We start from the raw sequence: 25,658 nt of genomic DNA on the forward strand, positions 1-25,658 counted from the left end.
TGTTCCTCCTTCCTTTACGTTGAGCCGCTGGCCAATGGGACGAATGCTTATCGATGAGCCTGCCAATCTTACTTAATACATCGTGACAGGTGAGGGGGTGGCGTGGAGTCAGGGGACAACACACACACACACACACACACACACACACACACACACACACACACACACACACACACACACACACACACACACACACACAGATTCACAGTTTTAACCAGCAAGAACCCCAGTGGCTGAGTACAGCAGATGGAGAATCCATAAATGTATCGGAGCATAGAGTTAGAGATTCTGAGGGTGATTGTTTACCCTCACACTAGAATCGAGGCGGATTCTATGAATTTATGTGTATGTGTTCTCGGAATCAGAGTTACTCATAACCTGCCGAAACACGTAAATTATCAATCTGTGGAATGCTCTTGATTCTCTCAGTAGCATTTTTGTTTAGAAATTCGATTTATTTTTCTTTGTGAAAGCTAGGCTATGAAGGAGGACAACCCTTGTGTTGTATTTGATGATATTCCATTTACATCCCGACAATATTCAATAAATGTAAATGCTCTGACCCAAAAGAGATCATTGAATGGTAGATGGTTGCTGTGTATCTGATGTTATCTGATGGTGTCTGTATCTGTCAGAGGCCTGTAATAAGCTTGTTCATGGTCTCCCTTTCCAACTACCCGGACGCCTGCGCTCGCTCCAGCCGTTCCCTCACTGCGCATTGCCAGAGGCTTCAACAAGACTAAGCAGACCAATTGCTAAAACTAGCGAGTTTGTCATGTGTTTTTGGGGAGTGGATTTAGAGGGAGGTCTGAAAGGAGGGGTGGAGATTCTTTCAGTCGGATTGATTAAAATCAATTTTACTCTGGTTGGCTGCTTCAAATTGCCCACCCCAGCTTTAATATCTGCTCTCTGTGGCGGTGGCTCCCCCAGTGGCTGACTGAGCATCGCGCCAGAGATGAGAAACAAGGGCTGCCATTCTCAATTTGTTTTCCAGGGCCCAGGGCTTGCTGTGTTCTGTGCCGGCTGACTGGAACACATGACGCCATTGGCCCCTACATGTTTCACTGTAGGTCACACATATGGACAGGCACATAGCGAACATGGCTAAGACACACACACACACCCACACACACACACAAACGACTTGGATTGCTAACACAATCAAGTGTTTGTTTTGTAAAAGTTCAGTTAATTTGGCAAATTTCATGTTTGATTGTCTCGCAAAGGAAACTCAATTTGCAGCAAGAGATAAACATTTGAATCATACTCCAAATGGATACTTAAAAGGCTCTAAGGATAACAAGCAAGTACCTTGGTCAGTGTGTGAGACAGAGAAAGTGGCAGGCGTGCAAGATGAATGCACGATTATAATTATTGTGCAAATGTATTGAACATGGTATGAAGAAGAATTTTGTCGTCAAACACACACACACACACACACACACACACACACACACACACACACACACACACACACACACACACACACACACACACACACACACACACACACACACACACACACACACAAACACACACAATGTCAGGAAATGAGCCCGTAATTGACACCTTCTCTCTACAGGGATTTGTTTACTCAGAGTAGTAAAAGGGCTCTGAAGGAAGCACTTAAAGACTAAAAGAACGACCAATCACCGTCTGAAACATTTTGAAAAAGCCATTTGCGAAAAGATATATAAATAAAGCAATCATATCAGGATGCCTGTCCTATTTGAGTTGACAAAACAAATAAACAGCAAACATCCCCTTTCCCAGCCAACGTCGGCATGTTACAAAGTGTGCCAAGAGTTGCTTGACGTATTAGAGAGGCAATGGCAGCTCATCATCTTACTCATCGCTGGCATTATCCACGTCCCGCCATAATGACGCTATTGATTCTGAGAAGTGGCCAGAGGAAGTTGCAGAGGAAGGGAGAGGAAGAGCCGGGGAGTAAAGTGAAGTTTGCTGGGCTTGTACATAGGTGGGTGGGGTAGGGAGGTGGTATGTACCTGACTATGTGGATGAGGTGTCATACCTGCCCCGTACATATACAATACACACACTCACTATGCAAAGGGATTTCGCTGTCTTTTAAAAGCTCTATATACAGGACACCTGTGTTTGTTTAATGTATATGCATATAGGTTGGTGGTGTGGCAGGAAGTTGGTAAGTAGGTGTGTAGATAGATGCCTGATGAATAGGAATGAGTGACCCGTGCGTTTTTTCTGTGCAGCTGAGGATAACCAGTCCGTTTTCTTGTACTATGCACATGCACACAAAGGTGCACACACACACACACACACACACACACACACACACACACACACACACACACACACACACACACACACACACACACACACACACACACACACACACACACACACACACGTGCGCATGGCCTCACCTCCACCCTGGGTACTGCATCTTTCATGAAACACTCTGTCATCACTGGAGCTGCCTGCTGGGATGAGTGTCATGAGGTAATGTCAAGGTGTGAACACCCTCCGTTGGTCGCTTCTCACCAAAATGAGAAGCATAAATTCAATTTCAACACATGCCCGTCTGAACCAGGCGCCCCTTGAACTATGTCAAATGTAATCAGGTGCTCAAGGTGTGGTGTCTCGTTCCTTTGATGGAACGTCTGTGCTTGTACCATGTGTCTTTGCGTGCATGTCTAATTTGTGTGTGTGTGTGTGTGTGTGTGTGTGTGTGTGTGTGTGTGTGTGTGTGTGTGTGTGTGTGTGTGTGTGTGTGTGTGTGTGTGTGTGTGTGTGTGTGTGTGTGTGTGCGCGATGGGTCATCTTGCCCAGGAACCAAAGAGAATCTCACTGCGTCCAAGACTCTAGCAGACATGTGGCCTAGCGTTGAATCTGACCCAGAGAAGCATTCCTCCATCTTGCTGTGGTAAGTAATGCATGAATAAAAATAATTAATTAATAATCAATTATAACGGTATACGTCCCAAACCACTGTACTACAAAACAAAGCATAGCAAACAAAATAAAACATCAAAAAACACCAACACACACGAAAGGCCGGTTAGATCCAGCAGACCTCCAGCGTGCGGGACCGACATGCACGTCCCTGTCCGGCGCCTTGTCGAGAGCCATGTGCTGCCGCCGCCTGGCATCTGCCTCTTGCCATTGCCGCGTGCCCAGGCTGAGCTCTCTCTTCAGGCTGTGTCCTGTGGCGACCAGGCAGGGAGCATTTTTCCACATTGTGCGCCACGCTTCACCCCATAGTACCATCTGCTGTTGATCCTCTCCTCCCTCCAACCGGCTAGTGGCGGCTGCCCAGCGACCCGCCGCCATAGGAAGTAGTGCCGTGTACTGTGTGTGTGTGTGTTTCATTTTTTTTCAAGGCTGTTGTGCGTGTGTTTCATTGGGCAAGTGTGTTTGTCTGTGTGTGTGCGCACCGCCTTTGTACTCATGTCAAGCTCATTGACAGAAGCGACCCTTGGTTTCATTCAAAAAAAGATTCTCTCCAATCTCTGTTGCGAGGGTCTTGCTCCGTCAGAATTAATGTAATAACTAAGGAGATATTGCAGAAATAGAGAGACTCTTTTTGAAGGGTGAAACCTGTAGGTGGAGTTCAAGTGATGGGGTGACTGATGACAGATTGTTTTTTTGACTACAAGAGAAGGGTTAGGTGAAACCGAATAAATATAGAATAGCAGAAACATAGAAAAGGGACGAAAACAACGAAGTGCAACGTATTGTCAAGATGTTTTTATCATCATGCATATTGGTAAATTAGTGAGGTTCCAAATCTCTTATATCTGAATCATCTTGCAGTATTCTTATTGTTATATTTTTGTCAATAAATCCACAATTTATTGTTTTGTTTTTCTGTTGGGGCTATTCTTGTGCCACAGCAATAATGTGTAGCACAGCCACTCTTCAGCAAAAGGAAAAGGTCACTACTTGTTGGTCAATATTGCATTCAACTGCACTCCCCTCTCATACCTAAACTCCTCCACATCCTCTACCTCGCTTCCTCTCCCTCTCTCTGCCTCCCTCTCTCCATCTTCTCTATATTCTCTCTCTCTCTCTCTCTCTCTCTCTCTCTCTCTCTCTCTCTCTCTCTCTCTCTCTCTCTCTCTCTCTCTCTCTCTCTCTCTCTCTCTCTCTCTCTCTTTGTTTCTGTCTCTGTCTCTTCTTTGCACTTGGTTCTATGAACATCCCTACTGTACCGACAGCGATATATTGTTGCCCCTTCTTATGACAAATGTACTTATTGTGAGTCGCTTTGGATAAAAGCGTTTGCTAATTGCCCTGAATGTAAATGTAAATGTGTCTCTGTCGCTCGCTCTCTCTCTCTCGGTCTCTATCTCTGTCTGTCTCTCGCTCTACCTTTCTCTCTGTCTCTGTCTCTCTCTCTCTGTCTGTCTCTGTCTCTCTGCCACACAGTTCCATCCTGGCTCACCCGGCAACGATAGCAGGGCTCTACCCCTGCCAGCAGGACGAGAGTAGCAGGATGGCCTTCTCTGACTACACTTTGCCATTAGTGCAAGAGACGCTCAGCTCATGGTTGCTGGTGTTCAGGTGGGTGCTTGCTATACACTATAAAGCGTTTTTAAGCGTCTTAGAGTACCATATTAAGCGCTAAATAAATTTCATTTATTATTATTATTATTATAGGACCCTCAACAAACTAATGAAGGACCACACTGGGATGCAATCTGGTTAGGGGTCAGATGTTCAGATCAAATGGTTTGCTTAGGTTTTATAAGGCGTTACGATGCTTTTTGAAAGCCAAATCGAATCATTAAACGTTATGAAAGAATATAATTTTTCCATCAACCACACTAACCCTAACCAAAAATCAACTTTGTATGTATAAATCAGTAGCAGTCCCTTAAGTTAAAGATCTTGTTTAGCCAAGTTTTACTAGGTCGAATGAAAATGAAAATGAATATACCTAATGTATGTGCAGGTTATTTGGTGTAAACATCAACATTACAAAACTGAAACCATAATCAGTGCTGGTGACCAAACATTAAAGTCAAATAATGGGGGTCTATAAGATTGATATATTGTTTAGCGGCCTAGTCGCAGGCACAACCAAAAGGGCCCCAACCTTAATGATAGAACGATGCTTTAATTACTTAAATTGGCAATCTCGAAGATTTCCATTCTGTTCTCTTTGGCGACACCAAACAGTGTTGCCACCCACACCCAGTTTGTAACATTAATAAGACTGCAAATGCAAGGACATTCCTCAGTGGGCCACATGCTCAATCATCAATGTGTGACCTCATTCGGAAACACTCCCTTACCAGACATTTATTTCCGTGGAGATAGCGAGATGGCCACTTTAATTAGCCAGTATTTCACCACCACTTGTTTGTCGCCCGTTCCCCTTCATCCTGTCCTCCTGTGGTTCCAGAGAGGTGCTCCTGGTGCCCAGAGACATGCTGCTGTCAGCCAAGGTGTTCTCTCCTGTCCCCTGCTGTCAGCTCCATGTCATCAACAACGATACCCTGGAGGAGCTGCCGCAGGCTCTGGGGAGGCTAGTCCCCTGTGTGTACCGGCCCAACAAGGTGGGGGAGACCCATACCAAAACAAATCCCAGCTCTCTGATGACTGATGACAGTGTTAACACTTAAAGACTCTTACCTCATCAGTGGCAGCCATATGAATGATGAGGATGATGTTGATGATGATGATTACGGTTCATATGTTCGGTTCAGATGTTCACAGAACATTGATTTAAATGTGATTGGCCGAAAATGAACGTTATATCATTGGCCAATAATACTTCCACGACTACTACTTCTAAACTTTCCCAATTGTTCTTCAATATCAAACATAATCACATACAAATTATCATTCATAATAACGAGTCAGTCATTTATCATAATAATTCTTTATAAAAATATATGATGATGATGATGATGATGATAATAATACACAGCTGACAATCACTCGTCGTTGAGTGACACCACTGGAGTAAGGCAGAGGTTGCATTAGTCGTTTTGATTGTGTCCTTCCCCCCAGCTCGGCTATACCTTTCTAGTCGAGGCTTACACCCCTCAGTCCCCACCCCTGGGCGCCAAGGTGACGCTACGCCTGATTGGCTCCAGAGAGCCCCTCCCGGAGCTGGCTGGAGGCGCTCCGCCATGCAGCTTCTCTGTGAAGGAATTCAGGGATTACTACATACCCAACAACAAACATACCGTATGCCGGTGAGCATGGGAAGGCGACGGGCAATTATTCTGAGCCGCTTTTGCGGTTGGTTGATGACATGGTTCAGGAAAGGGGAAACATGATCTCCATCATTCATGGATACATTGACGTTTATTGTTTTTTTGTGTGAGGGGAAGTATTGTCATGTTTTACCAGGACTCTTATAATTAATCGTGATGTTTTTACCGTGATTCATAGTGCAGGATCAGCATAGTTTTCCTATGATGTGTGATACGACGAGACTCATTTGGAAGCAACCTAAGAGACCAATAAAGTCTTAAAGTGCCGAACAATATGATTGTATGTCCGATCTGAAGAATCATTTTCACCAGACAAATGTATATGGACCATTTTTTATTTTATTTTCATTTATAGCACAGTCCCATATAATGCGAGAGACGCATCTAGCGAGAGGGGGATGTTAAACTGTTTACGACATTTATTTGTCAGGGACCATATAAAAAATCATGAATCCCACACAAGAGAAGAGATGCATTGTACCCAAATGATCTACTAGCTAATTTCCTTACATTAAAGGTGCTCTCCTGATCCCAGGTGTCCCGACTGGCAGAGTCTACCGGGGAATCTGGAAGATACCATGTCAGCATTAACATAACCATCTGTTACATGAATGGGAAAATAGGCCTCACCCCCACCTGCTCCTTAATGACATGTATATGAATTCACTGCAAGTCACTGTCGATCAAAATATCTGCAAAAATCACTTATTCCGCAGGTCCCCACAGACCGCAACGGTCATACTCTTCGACCTGTTTAGTCCGCCATTGATGATATGGAGCTTCTGTGCAAAATGGAGCCAAAAACGCTGACATGCAATTGCCATCTCCCCGACCCGATCCCTTCTTACAGGTACTCCGTCAGGGTGAAGGCGGACATCGTGGCCACGGTCCACTTTCGCTCCTCCAATCCCGACGTCCTGATCCGCCTCTCCGTCCTGGACCACGAGAAGGAGGTCGCCGGCGCCAACGGCAAGGGTCACTCCCTCATCCCCATCTTCCACTTCCTGTCCGATCAAGGTATGGTACTACAGAACACTACTCAACACTTCAGTGTTGTGTAGTGTAGTGAGGCTGTTGGCTACCAAGTGCTATATCCTCCTTTTAGATAGTATTTGAGGGAAAGCGTCCAGTCTTTGGAATTTATGAAATATAAATGAAGGTGTGTGTATATGTGTGTTCCGAAAAAAAGAAACCCGACCAGCTGTACATGCTCATGTGATCTCTCTCCAAATTGTACCTAACACTTGCATGCACGCACACATACACACAAACACACAAACATGCACACACACAAGCACGCACGCTAGCCCACACACACACACACACACACACACACACACACACACACACACACACACACACACACACACACGACTATATCTGCCATGTTGTGTAGTGAGACCCACTCTAAAATCTGTGCGACAGAAACGTGTTCAATCACTCCGCCCACGCGTTAAAGCAGCAATGCAAACAGCAGCAGGACTCCCGTCTGGAGCTGCTTCCCGTGCACCAATATGCTCGCCCCGCTCATTACAACCGGCAGGAGTTCATCCCTGTGGAGCCAATCAGAGCGCCCGGATGTCTGAAGCTATCAGCCCGTCAGGAAACCATGTCCACCCCAGTGTGTTGCTCCACATGCTCGAAACCCAATAGACGTGTGAAAAGCGTGTGAAAAGTGAAAAGGTCAGAAGATAATTAAATGAAACCTGAAATCGGGCGGTGGAAGTTCACTTGGCTGAAGGTTTTAGAAAAGAGTTACTTCTCCAGAAGTAGTTAGATACGACTATTGTGTTATCGGTGCTCGGTATGCAAACACAGTTGTCATGGTAGCCAACTGTAACCCTAAAGTGGTCCTTAAAGTGGCAATCTCGAAGATTTTCATGCAAGAAAATATCTGTTATGTCCGCATCTATCGCCACATGATGTAAAACACTGGGGATTGAGCCTATGGCCCACGGATGAAAACATTTGCAGCATTACCAATGTGACGGACTGGATGTCGGTGGCGACACCGTTGGGATCTATAGGACCAACTACCGCTTATCGCCACAGGAAACAAAACCGGGTGGGTCTGGTTGATCCAAGTATAGACTGGAAGCCTTCCTACACAGGGCTCATTCTCAACCCCCCCCGTCCCTCTTGGCTGTAGACCTCAAAAGGCCTTATTATGTTTATGTTGCATCTTCCTTGGGAACCATACACAGTCTGTCACACAGGCACCAAGCCAAGACTGTCACTCGATCATGGGGTATGTGGGCTACAAATTCATCTGGGCCGCCTCGCCTGTTACTTCAGAGCACAACACTGCTTAACTTCAGGATGGGCCCCCCCCCACACACACACACACACATCCGCTCCTTCTTGGCCGCAGGGTGAACCTTTTGCGATGGGATTATGAGCGAAGAAGGGAACATGAGGACAAAATCTTTATATCGAACGACAGCGTCTATTGCAAAAGTCCTGGATGACTAAGGAAAATATCTGTCCCCCCCCCCCCCACACACACACACACACTCCCCACCCTTCCTCAGACATCCTTAACAAACGAAACACATACACACAGATGCTGAACGGCCAACTGTTCGATATAACACATAGCCACAGAAGGGAAATTCAGTGTGGATTTAATGCTGCCGATATGATTTAATTAATTCAACGTTGTGAAACCTCTAATGATTATCGAGGAAGGCACCTCCCCCCCCCCCCCCCCCCATTAGTGAATTGCTAAGTTAGCTATTTAGTCAGAGCACCAGAGCTGAAAGGGGTTGCAGGTAGGAGGGGGGGGGGGGGGGGTACCTCGGTAGTCTCAGCTTCCTCTAACAGCCAGCCAGCAGCCTGTTCAGTATTCAAGCTGCGTCTCAGTCCCGTTCAGGCATCGTGTTCACTGTGTTGTGTTGCTCTACTACACCAGCAGCCACGGCCCCCTGTTCCCCGAGCACCGCCGTGGATCAAAACAAGGAGGAGGAGGATGGGTCCGCAGGCCTGAAGGAGCAGAAGAGGAGCGAGGAACCTGACTCTACCCAGGGAGGAGAGCCCCGAGCGGACCCCAGTCTGACTCCCTCGGAGACGACGGTAGCACCAGACGTATGAGTGTTTCTTTCTTCTCCATCCACCTCATACACACTTGCAGAAAATACAACCTATGCAAGTTTATTCTAAATCCCACTCCTCTTTCTCCCCCCCCTCTCCCTCTCCCCACCTCTCCCTCTCTCTCCCCCTCTCTCTCTCTCTCTCTCCCCCTTTCTCTCTCTGCCCCCTTGATTTTCGATCACGTCCTGCGGTTCACCGCCCCTTGTTAACACGTCTATTTCTCTTTGCCTTCGGCGCAAACACTTCCAAAAATCACCTGCACACACACACACACAGACCCAGACACACCGGCACACAGACACACGCACGCAGGCACATACATGCATACATACATACACATCTATACATCTATAAATACACGTAAATACATACATACACATAAATACATACATACATACATACATACACATCAATGCATCTATGCATACACATATCTACATCTATACATACACATATATTCATTCACAAGCACAGGCCCACACACCGGTGTATACCAACACAAACATGCATTCCCCAAGAGAGAAGGGGGTTGGGCATGTTATCATATCTGTCTTAAAACGGCTTGTCAGCCGACACGTCGTTTCCCCATGATGGATGCCGTTGTCCTCTTCATTCTCCTGACAGGACAGGCAGGTGTTGACGAAGTTGCTGCCTGCTCATTCATACAATGAAACACACACACACACACACACACACACACACACACACACACACACACACACACACACACACACACAAGACACAAAGACACCTCACCATATCTCGACAATGGAGCCTAAGCAAACTTTTGAGATTTTTCCTGATTTTGTTCACATGCCCTATAACGTAATCGACGCTATGCTAACCAATGACACACTAACTCATCGATGTTACGCTAATGATTCATGCTTGAAATCCATAGGATGAATGTTATCTTGTTTATATTTTAAATGTCATAGAACCCAATTGCAATCTACAGTTTAGAAAAGAACAAAGTTCATACTGTTGGAATAAACCTGAGGTGTTTCGGTTAGATTAAAGCCGCTTGTATCCATTCATAATACATAATATAATTACATCTTAGAATGTCCTCAGTTTTAGAAACCCAAGGGTACAAACCAGCAGAAGAAAACCAAAAGGCGATGTCATCCATAGCAATGAGACATCACCGCAATCGATCATGTTTAATGTTCCTGGATCAGAACTGGGGGCAGGCGGAATCAAGAGGTATCAATCAGGATTAACACGATGCAGGGATTAGCCCAGTCAACCATCAAAGCCCTGCTATGTCCGTATACGGGCATGCACCGCACATATTGATACAGCCGTGAATGATCACGGCTGGATCCTTGATTCTACGTGGGTAAAACATAACGAAAACGAGACGGATTATAGACACAGGTCACTCAGAAAAATCCAATAACTCACAAACCAATGATTTCCACGCCAGACTCCTTGTCTTCTGTCCTCTCTCGTAAAGGGATCCGGTTTTCGTTCAAGGAACTGCTTTAAAAAGTGAGATTGACCCTTGTGATACTATCCTCTGCTGAACTCCTATCAGTTGTATAATCCACCGGTATGGTGTGTTGAAGGGTAGCTGGAATGTGGTGGCTAGAAGGATGTGGGTGTTGCCACCCCCTTCTCCAGTCCTGGCCAACAAGCCCCCTTGCCCCTAGCTCTCTTTGTGTGCCGCTGCAGAAAAATACAAACACAAATCTTCACTTGAGTCGAAGAGGCCAGAAGAAAATAACCAAAATAGCTCCCTCCTGTAGCTCCCTGGCGTGAATCGACACCAGTTTTTTTTGTTCATCGTTATTTGTTCCGCGCTACTGGACCCACAGGAGATTGTGTTGTGTTTGATTTTTATGTGTACTATTCTATAACTCCTGTATTTGCATTTGTCTCAGCCCTCAATCAGATAAAGAGGTATAGTTCTCTATGTGTTTCTTTCAGTGTCACGTTTGACTAGTGCACCGTTTCACACCGCAAATTATACTTGGTACTAGCACTTGGTATGTCTCATTGCGATGAAATGGTAGCGCTCGTTCCATGCAATTTGACGAGGTGTTTTCACAGACTCATTGCTTAAAGGTGTAGTGTGTAGGATTTAGTGACCTCTTGTGGTGAGGTTGCAGATTGCAGCCAACCAAATTGAAGCAAACCAAAAGATCAACCATAAGATAGCAATTATGATTGTTAAAATAAATGCGCCCTCTCTAGAACCGTTTGTCAGGCTAAATGGAAGAGCCTTTGTAGATATCAAAGGCTAATTTTAAGATAACGTAAACAAAACTATTCCTATTTTTGTGGGATTATACACTCATTCAAACATACTCACAAACATAATATTCCATTTCTGCCAAGTCTGTTCCGCTTGACGCCACTCAATTCCATATACTGCACTTTTAAATCATAAGGAGAGAATATTATCATTCTGGCAAATGATCATTTGTACAAGAAAAAGACAATTCTTATTATATAGTGTCCCCTTTCTCAAATTCCTGCACTGTGTTTCCATTGAGTCGTCATCGTATCAATTCATCCCCGGACCGGAGAGTCTGTTGAACATGGCTGATGCTTTGCTCTGTCCCTATAGGCCCATAAATACACGGTGCAAGTGGAAGTGCTTTATAAGAGCTGGACCCTGGATGACTCCCAGCTGGCCTTCGTCCAGACGCTCAGGAACCTGGAGAACGAAGCAGCAGGTACGGCCCCATCCCATCACTCACCCTACTACCTCCTCTATAACAAGCACCACACGCCTACACCGTGAACAGACCCTTACCCCAGCCACACGCACCCACAAAACAGCAAGACCACAACCCATCTCATGACCACAACCCCACAGCGTGACCACACCCATAACCGGGACCACACCCACAACCATGACCACACCCATAACCATGACCACACCCATAACCATGACCACACCCATAACCGTGACCACACCCACAACCATGACCACACCCATAACCATGACCACACCCATAACCATGACCACACCCATAACCGTGACCACACCCATAACCGTGACCACACCCATAACCATAACCGTGGCCACACCCATAACCATGGCCACACCCATAACCATGACCACACCCATAACCATGACCACACCCATAAACATGACCACACCCATAACCGTGACCACACCCATAACCATAACCGTGGCCACACCCATAACCATGGCCACACCCATAACCAAGGCCACACCCATAACCATGACCACACCCATAACCGTGACCACACCCATAACCGTGACCACACCCATAACCGTGACCACACCCATAACCGTGACCACACCCATAACCATGACCACACCCATAACCGTGACCACACCCACAACCATGACCACACCCATAACCATGACCACACCCATAACCATGACCACACCCATAACCGTGACCACACCCATAACCGTGACCACACCCATAACCATAACCGTGGCCACACCCATAACCATGGCCACACCCATAACCATGACCACACCCATAACCATGACCACACCCATAAACATGACCACACCCATAACCGTGACCACACCCATAACCATAACCGTGGCCACACCCATAACCATGGCCACACCCATAACCATGACCACACCCATAACCATGACCACACCCATAACCGTGACCACACCCATAACCGTGACCACACCCATAACCGTGACCACACCCATAACCGTGACCACACCCATAACCATGACCACACCCATAACCGTGACCACACCCATAACCATAACCGTGGCCACACCCATAACCATGGCCACACCCATAACCAAGGCCACACCCATAACCATGACCACACCCATAACCGTGACCACACCCATAACCGTGACCACACCCATAACCGTGACCACACCCAACACCATTCTGTTTGTCTGTCGTGCTTGTTCTTCATGTTTCATTTATGTGTGTGGCTTCTAGTTTCCCTTCTAAGGATTAATCAAGTGCCTCTTATCTTAGCTAGTTTCTCTATCTCGTATTCTCAGGGTTGCCCACCTCTATACTTAACACAGTCATTTATATGATTGTTTATTTATATTATCATCAATAACACCATGCTTTTTTATCAATAACGTTCCGCTGAAATGGTCCACTTCTTGTTCCACTAAATTATGTTTAAATGATTGTTTTGTTTAGTTTCTGTTGTTAATTTCTTGGCCCACGCCTCAGGTACCCTTTCCCCATTAGTGTAATTGTTTTATAACCAAGTAGGGTCAGAATTGTTTAAATGATGTCCAGGTATTGATGGCCTGTGGCAGGAAAAATACCCAACACAAAAATCACGGCTTTCTCTCTCTTCATCCATGTTGGGGAAGGGTTGTTTGCTGCCTGCTTTGCCAGCTTACTGGCGAGTACCGTTGGCAGAACATAACAATGCGATAATAGGCTTATCTTGAATTTGAAATTGCTAAAAAAAAACATTATCAGCTTGAAGACACAATGTAGCCAGAGGCTGTCGCATCTAATAATTCTAGTTGAGGAAAAATCGTAATATTCACTATATTCCATTACTAGAAGCAACACTGGCACACTGCTTTATACAGTGGTACACCATTTTGAGAATGAATTCCTTATTGTTCCATAACAATAATATATTTCTTTATTGACATAAAGGCCTTAAAAAATCCACTATTCTCCAATTCCGCCACATATATCATATATCACCGTACATGTTATTGTTAAACAGGTTGACAGAAAACAAATATTCCCTTAACTTTCCCATTCTATTCGTGTGAGATGGGACCGATATTCCACAGACGGTAACGCGTGTGGATGCACACATTGTTGCATCCCGTGCTTCCTCTAGCCACGTCTAGCTCTGTGATCACAAGCCCCTGATGAAAGCCACATGAATACAGCTGCTTTGGCAGGTCAGAGTGCCACTTCTCCTGCTGGAGTGATGGAGAGCGGCTCCTCTTCTGCACCACCATCGCCTCCTCCTCCACCACCACCACCACCATCACTACAACCACCACTACCATTTCCTCTGCTTTGGTGCCACTTTTATCGTGCTGCACAAATTGCATCAATTGTAAAGACTTTTTTTGGGGCAAGGGGAGGGTCTTTGAAATGGGTGAGGGCTTCTTAAAAAACGGTCGAAGAGGTGAATGGATTGAGAGCGGGTAAGTGCATGGATGAGGCGTTAGGAGGTGGCGGTCATCGAGGACAATGATAGCGTGTGATGGGCCAAAGGGGGCGGCCCTTAGCGTCATTAGGATCTCTCTATTGTCTTTCCTGTCTCCTGCTGCTGCTGCTGACAACTATGGCTCTGTTTACTCATTCAATTGACAAGGGAACCGTGATGTGCTCTCTCTCTCTCTCTCTCTCTCTCTCTCTCTCTCTCTCTCTCTCTCTCTCTCTCTCTCTCTCTCTCTCTCTCTATTCATCCTTGTCTATATGGACTCCCATGTGCCAGACATCCCACGCTGTTTTATAGAAAAATATAGACATTACTCGTCACTTATTAACACCAAACAAATCAGATAGTCAATTATATGCTTACTGTGGTGAGTCCAAAGCAAGGCAGGATCATGTATTAATTGGAAATATATAGCCTGCTTTGGCTAATCTGTGTGTGTGTGTGTGTGTGTGTGTGTGTGTGTGTGTGTGTGTGTGTGTGTGTGTGTGTGTGTGTGTGTGTGTGTGTGTGTGTGTGTGTGTGTGTGTGTGTGTGTGTATATGTGTGTGTTAGAGATAGAGAGAGAGAGAGAGATTCTCTCACTCTATGAGAACAAAGCAGGAGGGATGAGGAAAATTGCCTCGACAGAAACATACTGAACGTGCAAGCTCATTTTCTCTCTCACTCTTTCAAACATAGGAGAGAGAGAGAAAATTAGCTTGCACGTTCAGTATGTTACTGTCGAGGCAATTGTCCACATCCCTCCTGCCTTGCTCTTCCTATAGGCTGTAGAAAGTGGGTCAATGGGAAGTCAAATGAAGATGCCTGTTGCCCCCCGGTGCCCTGGGAAATATCTCAGCAGGAAAGTGAATTAATTTCGCCCAGTTTAACTCTCTCTTTCTCGTCCTCCTGTCCTCTCTCTCTCTCTCTCTCTCTCTCTGCCTCCCTGTCCGTCGTCTTCCTCCCTCTTCCTCCTATCTCTCTCTCTTTTTCTCTCACTCTCTCTCCCTCCCTCTCTCCCATTCTCCATGGTGATGCTGCGCCCTTGATCATGCAGCATGCATGCCACACAAACACACACGTCTAAAAGATGCCATGCGAAGTGTCAATTCCCTCTTTAACAAGCTGTCCTTTGCGACGGACGGGCTGTTTTGTGTGCGTGCGCTCCTTTCAAGCTTACATAGAAAGCTTACTAAGAAGAACCAAGAAGACCTGGAGTATCTAAGCCTGTGCTGTGGGGTCCAGCTGCCAGAAACACATATACAGCTGTGCACACATCTGGACACGGTTGTGCTCCCTTATCTTTTTTCGACCCTAGTCTTCCTACTCTGCTCTCACGATGGAAAGATTTGTCTGATCCCCATAGTAGTGGTTGTGGTGGGGAACAACCCTATCTGTTTTAGTATTCATGGCCAGTGGGTTGAAACCAGAGCGTAAAAGTGTTCCTGTGTTAACAGCCACTCAACACTACACAAAATGTGCAACGGCAGTAGGTTGACAGTTCGAATCCCGTATTTGAGTTTGTGCCACATGACCGCATGGCATCGCGGCCTGATTTGGCATGACGGCGATGCTGAGTGTATACGGAGTGACTCAAACGGGGGTTCTGCTCGTGGGGTAGTGGGTGGGTGGGGGGGGGGGGGGGGGGGGGGGCTCGGAGCTAGAGGCATACTGATGGGGGTGGGGGTTAAATGATGGATTATCATGCCTCTCTGTATCAGAACAGCGCTTTAATGGCGCTCAGGCAGGGGGCAGACGGCTGCACGGTGCAACAGTGCCATCTAGTATGCACACACACCATCCCACCACGCTGCTCACCCCTCTATATCTGTTCAGTGGAGTGTGAGCAGCTTATTTGGGGCGTGATTCGTTTTTATGTTGACTGTGCATATTGTGGTGTTTGTGCTTCCACACTGTAATGAAACAATCATGTGCGATAGATGGTGGGAAAGTTTTGGAGAGAGAGAGAGAGAGAGAGAGAGAGAGAGAGAGAGAGAGGAGAGAGAGAGAGAGAGAGAGAGAGACAGAGACAGAGACAGAGAGACAGACAGAGAGAGAGAGATAGAGAGAAAAATCATCATCCACAAAGCGTATTTTTCTATTGGAAATGTAGTCCAAGGAAAAGGGTTTTAATTTAATTGAGTTTGGTTGCACAGTGTGATAAAGGGAATGTGGAAGTAAAAATGCTACTGGGGAGAAGCATTAAATGGCTATGGGTCAATTCTGCATGCAGGCATCCTTTATGTCATGCTGTGTGCAGTTCAATTTAGACTTTATTGCTCACACTTTTCAATCTGTCTGTTGGGAAGATATAAAAATGTTTAGCTTGTTGTGCGATTCATGATTTGTTTCTTAACTTTGTGTTAAGAAAGAAAATAATTGTCTCTATGTTAGCGTTCTTACAAAAATCATAATGTTTTATGAACAAATGGTCATTGCTATTTTTGCTCCATTTCTATATGGTCTTATAAGCGCTGTGGTGGATGCTAGCCTTTGATAACTTTGTTCCTTACAGAAGTAGAAGGCGAAGCCATCCGCTCCAGCAGCACAGAGACGGCAAGCAGCGATGGGAGCAAACAGGCCGTGCCCAAGGCCCACCACAAGGGGAAGGGGGACAAGGAGAAGCTAGGGACCGGGTCCAAACCGGTCTCCAAACAGGACTCGGTAATAATCGACCACCATGCATGCTTTTAAATGCAGCTGACAATCCAAGACGCAAACTGCTACCACTACTACTGCTATAATTGTGGATCAGGCAGTCTTTCTAGGGTATGGCAGAACTTTTGGGAGGGGGGATGTCACAGAGCCTGGGCTGAAAACCTAAAAGAGGCGGAGTTACACCTTGTTTCCTGTGAAGAGATACTCAACTGAAGAGAAACTTTAGCGAGTAGATAAAGCGTCGGTATATACATGCCTTTTTACAGTGGCCTACAGTGGTCTAGACAGTGTTTATTTAAAAGCTTTACATCCATTTGTTTGCACTTCCCTAGTGCAGGCGTTTTGGGTTTGCTGTTAATAGGCAATTCTGCGCTTGCAGATCCCCGCCTCAAGCCTCATGATTGGACGAAAAAAATCGGAAGCGAGAGAAGGAGAAAAGCCCCGTTCCCCCAGATTTAAGCACGTCTGCTCCCAGACATTAGATTATTATCAGTCTGATTTGTGAGACTACTGCTGCATTACATTCTGTTTATTTAGCTGACTCTTTTATTCAAAGCGACTTTCATTACCTGCATTTTACCATGGAGATACAACCCACAAATCATGAGAGTACATGAAATGAATCAAATGCTGCTACTTGTAAGGGTTAAACAAGCAGCCTGTTTTGGTGGATTCGAGGGTTGAGTTTCAGCTTAGCTTAGTCCTGCAGCCACCTGCAGCCAAATTAAGATAAACCGAAGCCAGCAGGTAACCCAGCATACATAACTATCTGGTCTGTGTCGTTAAGGATTCATTATTGTCTTGGTCTAGCCAACCGTGGGTTGTGGTCCGACAGCCACCACAGCTGCCTGATAGATGTCTCATCCATGTATAATTGTTTATTATTCCGGAGCTGCTCTGCATGTGAAATGCTTAAATACAATGCAATTTGAAAGGCAGATTTTTATACCCGAGGCCATTTCCATTCTGAATGGTTTTTCGTGCTGCGTTGGGTGGGCGGGATGGTGGAAGCGATAACGATCTATGAATAGATAAATAAATAAAAATGTCCCTGTTGTTTTATCAACAACACACAACAACTGGTCGTTGAGACCAGTGCATTTAGCGAGGAGCTCTGATTGGCTGGATGGCTGGCCCTAGCTTTCCCTAGGTTCTCATTGAAAAGCATATTGTCTGTTCTGCGAGAGTGACCTTTGCCTTTGCTGAACAAAAGGAAGTCATGTTTTTCTGCATTATTAAACAAATGAATTCAAATTTGGTCGTTGTCTAAACTGTGTCTGCGTGTGTGTGTGTGTGTGTCTCGTTTGCCATGTGTGTCCGTCTTGTGGGCGGTTGAACTGCTTGCACCAAGCAGAGCCTGGACCTGAGCAAGCCCACCTGGAGACTGTGTGTGGTGTGCGACCAGAGCAAGGCAGAGAGCCTGGAGATGAGGAAGGACACGGAGAGACTGAACAAGATCAGGGCCATTAGACACGCCTGGGAGACCGCTGAGCCGGGGCGGCGGGCCAAGGTGGGCACACGCGCACCTAAACCGCACTTAAAATAACCATTACCAAAGGATTTCTGACACAGTGACTTGATTTCGGTTTGCGTCTCATTTTTGACCGTACCATTGTTACCATACCAGGGACGAACCAGGGTTAAACCATGCAACGGCAAACCCTTCAGTGTACATTGTTTAAGTCTTGTGTTAAAGTCTTGTGTTGCGCTGTTGTTTTTTTTATAGGCCCTGCAATCTCGTCTGAAGTATCTCAACCACATCCAGAAGGCCAAGCCTTCCCCTGGAGGTCATGAAGACAACCTTACTGATGACACAAAGAACACAGTGCCTGGTACACACACACACAAACGCCAACGCAAACACATATTCATGCACAAGCGCTCACACACATACACATTGTCACACAAATACACAAATTATGGGTTTTTGCAATTTCTTGATATATTATGCTAATGTGGCCTTTTCTGCTTAATATCTTTGCAGCCTCTCTGCCTTCTCCCGACCCTGCTCCCGGTCTAACCAATCAGGAGCTGCCTTCCCTCCGATCTGATACAGCCAGCCTACTTGCAGCCCTGGACTACTCTCACTATATCAGGTCTCTCTCATCTCAACTTCCACATTCTCTCTCTCTCTCGTTCTCCCTGTCTGTCTGTCTCCCTCGCTCTCTGTCTCTCTGTCTCTCTCTCTCTCTCTCGCTCTCTCTCTCTTGCTGATGAGCTCTTACTCTATCGATATTTCTCTCTCGATATCTCTCTATCGCTAACTTAGCTAAATTAGGGATCAGGATTAGAATGTAACTCAAGAAAATGGATCCGGGAAGAGACCTAATAGCCCGATCAAACATGCCAGAACCTGTTCCATTTCCTTTATACCTTAACTCAAGTCACCCCCCCCCCCCCCCCCCCCCAGCAAGATCATTCATTTCCTTCCCTTTACAACACTACACGCCATTAGAATATTGTGTGTGTGTGTGTATATATATCTGTGTGTGTGTGTGTGTGTGTGTGTGTGTGTGTGTGTGTGTGTGTGTGTGTGTGTGTGTGTGTGTGTGTGTGTGTGTGTGTGTGTTTGCTTGCGTGTGCTTGTGTGTGTGTGTTTGTGTGTGTATGTGTGTGTGTTTCTACGATGTATATCTGCCTTCCTTCAAGCCTCAAGCTGCGATCACACCAACCTACAATTACTTTATGGATGAATTGCCATGACGCAAGTCAATGCATTTGCAGAGGAGCAGCCTATCTTTCACAGCCGTTAAGCTTCCCAGTTATGTACAACATTAGTGGAGATAATTACCGATAGAGACTTGGATTGAAGAAATGCTGCCAGGAGGCGGGTAATGTTACCCGGAGTGAAGAGTCGTGTAGTTTGATAGTACACCGACTCAGCGACGTAGGGATATGAGATGGGAATGTATTTTAATGAAGGAATTCTCATAGTCTGAAGTAAAAAAATAATAATGCAAACATTGAAGTCAAATGTGGGAAAATGGGATTTAAAACCACATGATGTTACTTTAAAAGAGCGGTTATTTTTACAAAACGTACAAGTAGGAAAAATCCAATGCAATTAAAGCAGCACAACACACTGACATCACATATGAAACACGGATTTGGTGTGATCGCAGGCTTGGTTTGTAAGTGAAAGGGTCTATGCAGTGTGTGTGTGTGTGTGTGTGTGTGTGTGTGTGTGTGTGTGTGTGTGTGTGTGTGTGTGTGTGTGTGTGTGTGTGTGTGTTTTTGTATGTAAATACACACAGACAGGGCTCCCCCTGGTGGTCCCTCCCTTGCATTGCCTGCTCGAGGGGGTTTGGACCCTAGCATCTGAGAACAGTATCTTCACAGGGGACACTCACCACCACCACCACCACCACCGCACAGGCAGTCTGTGTGGGCAATGGGCATGCACATTAAGAGGTGTCCTCTTTAATGAGAAGTGTGAAGCTGAAGTGAGGAGAAGATGAGGCAGTTGCCAATAGCAACAACATTTTCTTTTAGCTGTGTCGCTTGACAAGAAGCTTTAAAGGGAAGCTGAAATTATAAATCTATTATAAATATATATATAATAAATATATATGCTCACATATAATTATATATTTATTTGGAAGAGCGATGTCATTAGTCAAATCATTCTATATATAGTATATATATGATTTGACTCATGACACAGCTCTTTATTCATTCATTTTCCATCCCTCCATCCTCCCTCACTCTGTCCACCAGTCACTCCATCCCTTCTGCCGTCCACCAATCCCCCCCCCCCATCCGTCCATCCGTCCCTCCCGCTCTGCCTGTCCGTCTAGGTGATAAATGAGAAGATATTTGGGTCCGTTAATTAGAGCGCTATTTCCAGACCTTGATGAGCTTGCTGCCCCAGCGAGATGTGCCCCTCTCTCTCGCCCTTCCGTTCTGTGAGTGGGTGGGTGTGGGTGTGTGTCTGTGTGGGTGTGGTTGTGCAGGTGTGTGTGTGTGTGTGTGTGTGTGTGTGTGTGGCAGGCTGGGGACGGCTGTTGACACTGTAGCCCTGTGAGTCACGTCGCCAGAGAGAGATCCCGTGAAGTCAGTCTATTAGAGGAGTCTGATTATACTGCAGCACACAGCATTCATTCCCCTCTCTCTCTCTCGCTCTCTCTCTCTCTCCCTCTACCTCTCTGTCTCTCTCTCTCAGACTAAATACTTGACAACGGAACTTAGCATGCCTTTTAGGCACAGATGTGGTACATGACCTAAAAATGTGAGCATGTGCACACACACACATTTACAGACACTTATGCACGGACAACCAAACACACACACACACACCGAAATGCATGCACAGACACACACACACACACATACACACATACACACATACATTCAATCACACTCACATGCACGTAGGCATACACACACAGAGACACACACACAGGGTCACATAGGGTGATGTTCATTAGCCAAGGCGAACACCTCCGGTACCCTCCCCTCTTCATTAAGGTCCGCTTATGGGAACTATTCCCTTCGGAATACCTCCAGGACCAGGTATTCCGAAGGGCTACACTCATCTCCCCTCACATGGGCCCATACACACGGCCACACACTCACACACGCACACACACGCACACACACGCACGCACACAGACACGCACGTAACACATGCATTCACATGCTCAGACATGCACGTGTGCGCACACACACACACACATACACGCACACAAACGCAGGCACGTACACACAAACAAGCATACATCCACCCAAAGCTAAATAGAGAGTGAATTCAGAGCGGATCAACAGCATACTCTGTATATTTCTATCTGTGGGTACAACCTGGGTTATGAGATAAGGTGTGTGTGTGTGTGTGTGTGCGTGTGTGTGTGTGTGTGTGTGTGTGTGTGTGTGTGTGTGTGTGTGTGTGTGTGTGTGTGTGTGTGTGTGTGTGTGTGTGTGTGTGTGTGTGTGTGTGTGTGTGATGCAGGAGAGGCGATGACTCTTTATTGGCTTATCATTTCCATCATGTTATCTCATCATTCATACGGCTCATTTCCATTCCTCCTGCTCCTCCCTTGCTCCCCTAAAGGTGACCTTTACGGCAGATATGAACTTAGCCTTTAGACAATGTGACGAGGCTGTATCCTCTGCAACTTTGGGAGCAAGTTAATGTTTTCAGTCCATGCCGTGGTCATGGTGATGGGGGTAGAAGTAGCTGTAAGTAGCTTGTTGCGATGAAGCATAAAGGACTGCATAAGGATTTGATGGCTTTAAGAAATTATACTTAGGATTCCACTCGCCACAACCACTCTTGCCCGTCTTTTCCGTCTGAAGTTAACCTCACTGCGCTGGGTTGCCATGAGCCAGTATGCCTATCATATTAGCTCATGTCTGTTGGTCCATGCTAGGTGTCCTTATGAGATTAGCTACTTTGTTCAGACGCTTGGGGGTATATTATTTTATTATGATCGTATAGTTATATGTATTAGTGATGACATGCTACAGGTGTCGTTATGGCATACAAGCTACCGTGTCTCCATTCACGCTTGGTGTCCTTTTTAGATGAGCCACTGTGTTCAGACGCTTGGCGGTATATTAGTGTTGACATGCTAATAGGTGTTGTTATGGCATATGAGCTACCGTGTCTCCGTCCACTAACGTGTTTACGTGCTACAGGCGTTGACATAGCATACGAGCTAGCGTGTCTCTGTCCACGCTAGGTGTCGCAGGGCCCAGCCGGTGCTGAGAGACGCCGAGGTGGAGGCGCTCCAGCGGCGGGAGCGCTCGGAGCAGATCCAGGGCTACCGGCTGCTGCGGGACACGGTGCTGGAGCACCGCCGGCGGGAGGCGCAGAGCAGGACCGCCCTGATCCAGGGGCAGCTGGAGATGTACGACGGCATGCAGGTCAGTGGCCCCGCCCGCCGGCGGCCCGGACGCCCCGCCGCCCCGGGGGGAACGCGTTGCAATGTACGAAAGAAAGTGAAAGATTAGTGGTGAGGATTATTTGGGAATCCTGGTTGTCATGGTTTCATCTGTGTATGTGTAAAACAGATATCATTGTACTTACACTAGGTTATTGCACTGCTTCTGTCTGAGCCAGGTCTCCCATGACATGCCGCCGGGTGTGGTGTGATTAGCCGTTAAAGCCTAACCCTGTAGAAGAGGTGCCGGATTCTCAGTGGCTATACCGTTAGAATCCCAGGTGGGATAAATCGAACGTTTTATGGAAGGAGGTAAAACATGTCGAGTTTGAAAGAGAGAGGAAGATAAGAAGTGACCGTCGCCCTGTCAGCCCAACACCATCTGAACTTGTTTATGCTACCATTATAGCTCCCATAATGGCACCTACTGCCCTGCTAACCATTCCCGGGTGTCTCTCTCTGTGTTCCCTCTCGAGGGTTCCTCCTTGATAATTAGGGAGGTTTTTCCTCGCCCTTCAGAGGGTAAGGGGGGGTCGTAAATGCGGGCCTGTGACGCCCCTCGAGACCCTCACTGTGATTGAGAGCTGTACCAATAAAATCGAAACCAAACCTTAAAATAACCCCTTCCGTCCTCCGTCGTGTTCACTCTCTCTCCGAACCCCGCGGCGCTCACAGGTCACCCTGCGCGACCAGCGGCAGATGACCCAGGCGGCCCTCCAGGCGGCCCTCCAGGCGGTCAACGCCCGTCTGATGGAGGCCGAGCTGGGGGACAAGGGAGAGGAGGGGGGCCTGGAGGAGCAGGCGGGGGCGGCTGCGTCCGTCTCGGCCGCCACACAGCCCGCCAAGCCCAACAGTGCCGGCAAGAAGTGAATGTGGGTCTGACGGCCACCGACCGTAGTGTATGCTCTTCAGTTCAGCTAGTCCCCCCTGCAGTGTGGCCATAGAAGCTTTGCGTTACATTAGAATGAGATTTATGAAAAAAAGGGTACTGGTGCCTAGCAAGAATTTTTTATTTTTTAGTGTTAGCCTTTTCAGCAAAACATTCACTATTGTTATAGCTTCACATATTACTAGTTCGAACATTCGAGATGAGTTATGACAGCCTGATTTATATTTCCTGATCCACGTCTTTACCTTAGAAATGTTTACTATTTAAGTATGGCTATATATTAGTAAGCTTTGAATTCAGTCGTACAGAAGCGTTATCTCACTGTTATCTCAATGTGAAATGTCTCTTTTTGGCCTTTTGGGATTCGGCTCCTCTCCTGTTCTCCTTCTCCTGGCTGATGGACCGATCAGTCAAACACATGGAGAAAACATGAGCAAATCTCGCTAATGGACCTCCCCCTCCCCGTCATTAAAGTCCATATAATGGGTTGAAAACATCACATTTCCATTTATTTTATTGTGGTTGCATCAATTCTTTTTCCACCATGTGACCTTTGATGAATAGCTTTGACCTTTGGTGGCACAGGCGACCTGATGGCATGCTTCATATCATATCTCTCTCTCCTTAAGGTTGTGCTATTGACCCAATGACCAAAGTGACATGTATTTCTGACATGCTGGACATGGTAATTCTTCATGAACCATCTCCGTACGATTGAGGGGAATTCAACTGAAAAAATATGATGATTATTCTGCTGATGATGAAGTCACAGGGAATTTTTATCATATAAATCAATCAAAGGGGTGCTTTTTATGAAGCAAATATAAAAAAAAAAAACTTTAATATTGCGTAGGGTACCAATGTATGCCGAAGAGTAGATTTAGATTTGGTTAAATTTTCATCTCAGGGTCATTTGATTCTTCAAATGACCCTGAGATGGTAAAGCCAAAGTCCCTGTATTCTCACGTGGTGGATCCCTCATCCAGCAGCTGATCAGCTGAGGAATGACCAGGGAGATTGGAAATGAAAGGGAAGAGGCTGCCATCTAGTGGTTTCAGCCATTAATAAATTCTCATTATCTTCCCCATCCATGCACCACCACTACGCCTGTTTTCAAGGTTGACAGTAATGAATAGTTCAATTTTGTGGCTCTGCACCAAGCAAATTATCCTTATTTCAATTCCACCATGCGTTCAAGGGTGTGTGTGTGTGTCTGTGTGTATCTGTTTGTGTGTGTGTGGGTGGGTGTGGGTGCGTCTGTGTCCGCGTGCGTGTGTGAGTGCTTGTGTGTGCGCATGTGTGTGCGTGTGTATATGCACACTCTGAGGAGGATAGTGATGGACTTACAGTATGTGTATGTATCTGCCTTCGCTATCTTGTCAGTGAGAAGCCTATTTCCTGCAGATAACTCACGAATTATATATACGTGAAATATCTGCAGGAAATAGAGGAAAAATACATGTTGTTGTGACATCACACATGTGTAATAAAGACAATAATATTATAGCATGACTGCAGCAGGAACTGAATCTGAATGTGCGTTCCGCTGTTCAAACCCTGATGCTGCATTGTGTTATTTCATTAGAAGAAGTATTTCTCTCCGGTGGGAACGTGTGTGTGTGTGTGCTGCAGTGTGACACTAGTCCATTCAGTCTACCAGGAAGTCCTCCACCGCCACCCCAATGTCCTTTGCTACCCACCAGAGAGCCAACCCTCCAGGCTTTGTCTTTACATTCATCCTCTCTGTCTCTCCCTCTGTCTATCTGTGTCTATCTGTCTGTCTGTCTGTCTGTTATTTAACCATCGTTTTATCTCTCTCTCCTTGTCTCC

At 46.2% G+C, this 25,658-nt stretch overlaps 1 protein-coding gene across 4 annotated transcripts in view; it reads left to right on the forward strand.

The window, feature by feature from the left end:
• Nucleotides 1-24,324, forward strand: part of adgb (androglobin) — a 60,649-nt gene extending 36,325 nt beyond the window's left edge. Inside the window, exons 24-37 of one of the 4 annotated variants that reach the window (XM_060042472.1) lie at nucleotides 2,812-2,905; nucleotides 4,411-4,545; nucleotides 5,390-5,543; nucleotides 6,001-6,188; nucleotides 7,060-7,226; nucleotides 9,121-9,293; nucleotides 11,875-11,983; nucleotides 16,918-17,066; nucleotides 18,415-18,570; nucleotides 18,787-18,892; nucleotides 19,045-19,156; nucleotides 22,739-22,922; nucleotides 23,615-23,811; nucleotides 24,239-24,324. In XM_060042472.1, the coding sequence (XP_059898455.1) occupies nucleotides 2,812-2,905; nucleotides 4,411-4,545; nucleotides 5,390-5,543; nucleotides 6,001-6,188; nucleotides 7,060-7,226; nucleotides 9,121-9,293; nucleotides 11,875-11,983; nucleotides 16,918-17,066; nucleotides 18,415-18,570; nucleotides 18,787-18,892; nucleotides 19,045-19,156; nucleotides 22,739-22,922; nucleotides 23,615-23,809 (1,922 nt within the window). In that variant the 3' untranslated portion in view covers nucleotides 23,810-23,811; nucleotides 24,239-24,324. Of the gene's footprint in view, nucleotides 1-2,811; nucleotides 2,906-4,410; nucleotides 4,546-5,389; nucleotides 5,544-6,000; nucleotides 6,189-7,059; nucleotides 7,227-9,120; nucleotides 9,294-11,874; nucleotides 11,984-16,917; nucleotides 17,067-18,414; nucleotides 18,571-18,786; nucleotides 18,893-19,044; nucleotides 19,157-22,738; nucleotides 22,923-23,614 lie in introns of all 4 variants that reach the window. The other 3 variants (XM_060042471.1, XM_060042474.1, XM_060042473.1) reach the window with 3 other exon arrangements.
• Nucleotides 24,325-25,658: the final 1,334 nt, after the last annotated feature.

The sequence above is a fragment of the Gadus macrocephalus genome, chromosome 21 (genome assembly GCF_031168955.1).
Source record: "Gadus macrocephalus chromosome 21, ASM3116895v1".
Lineage (NCBI taxonomy): Eukaryota > Metazoa > Chordata > Actinopteri > Gadiformes > Gadidae > Gadus > Gadus macrocephalus.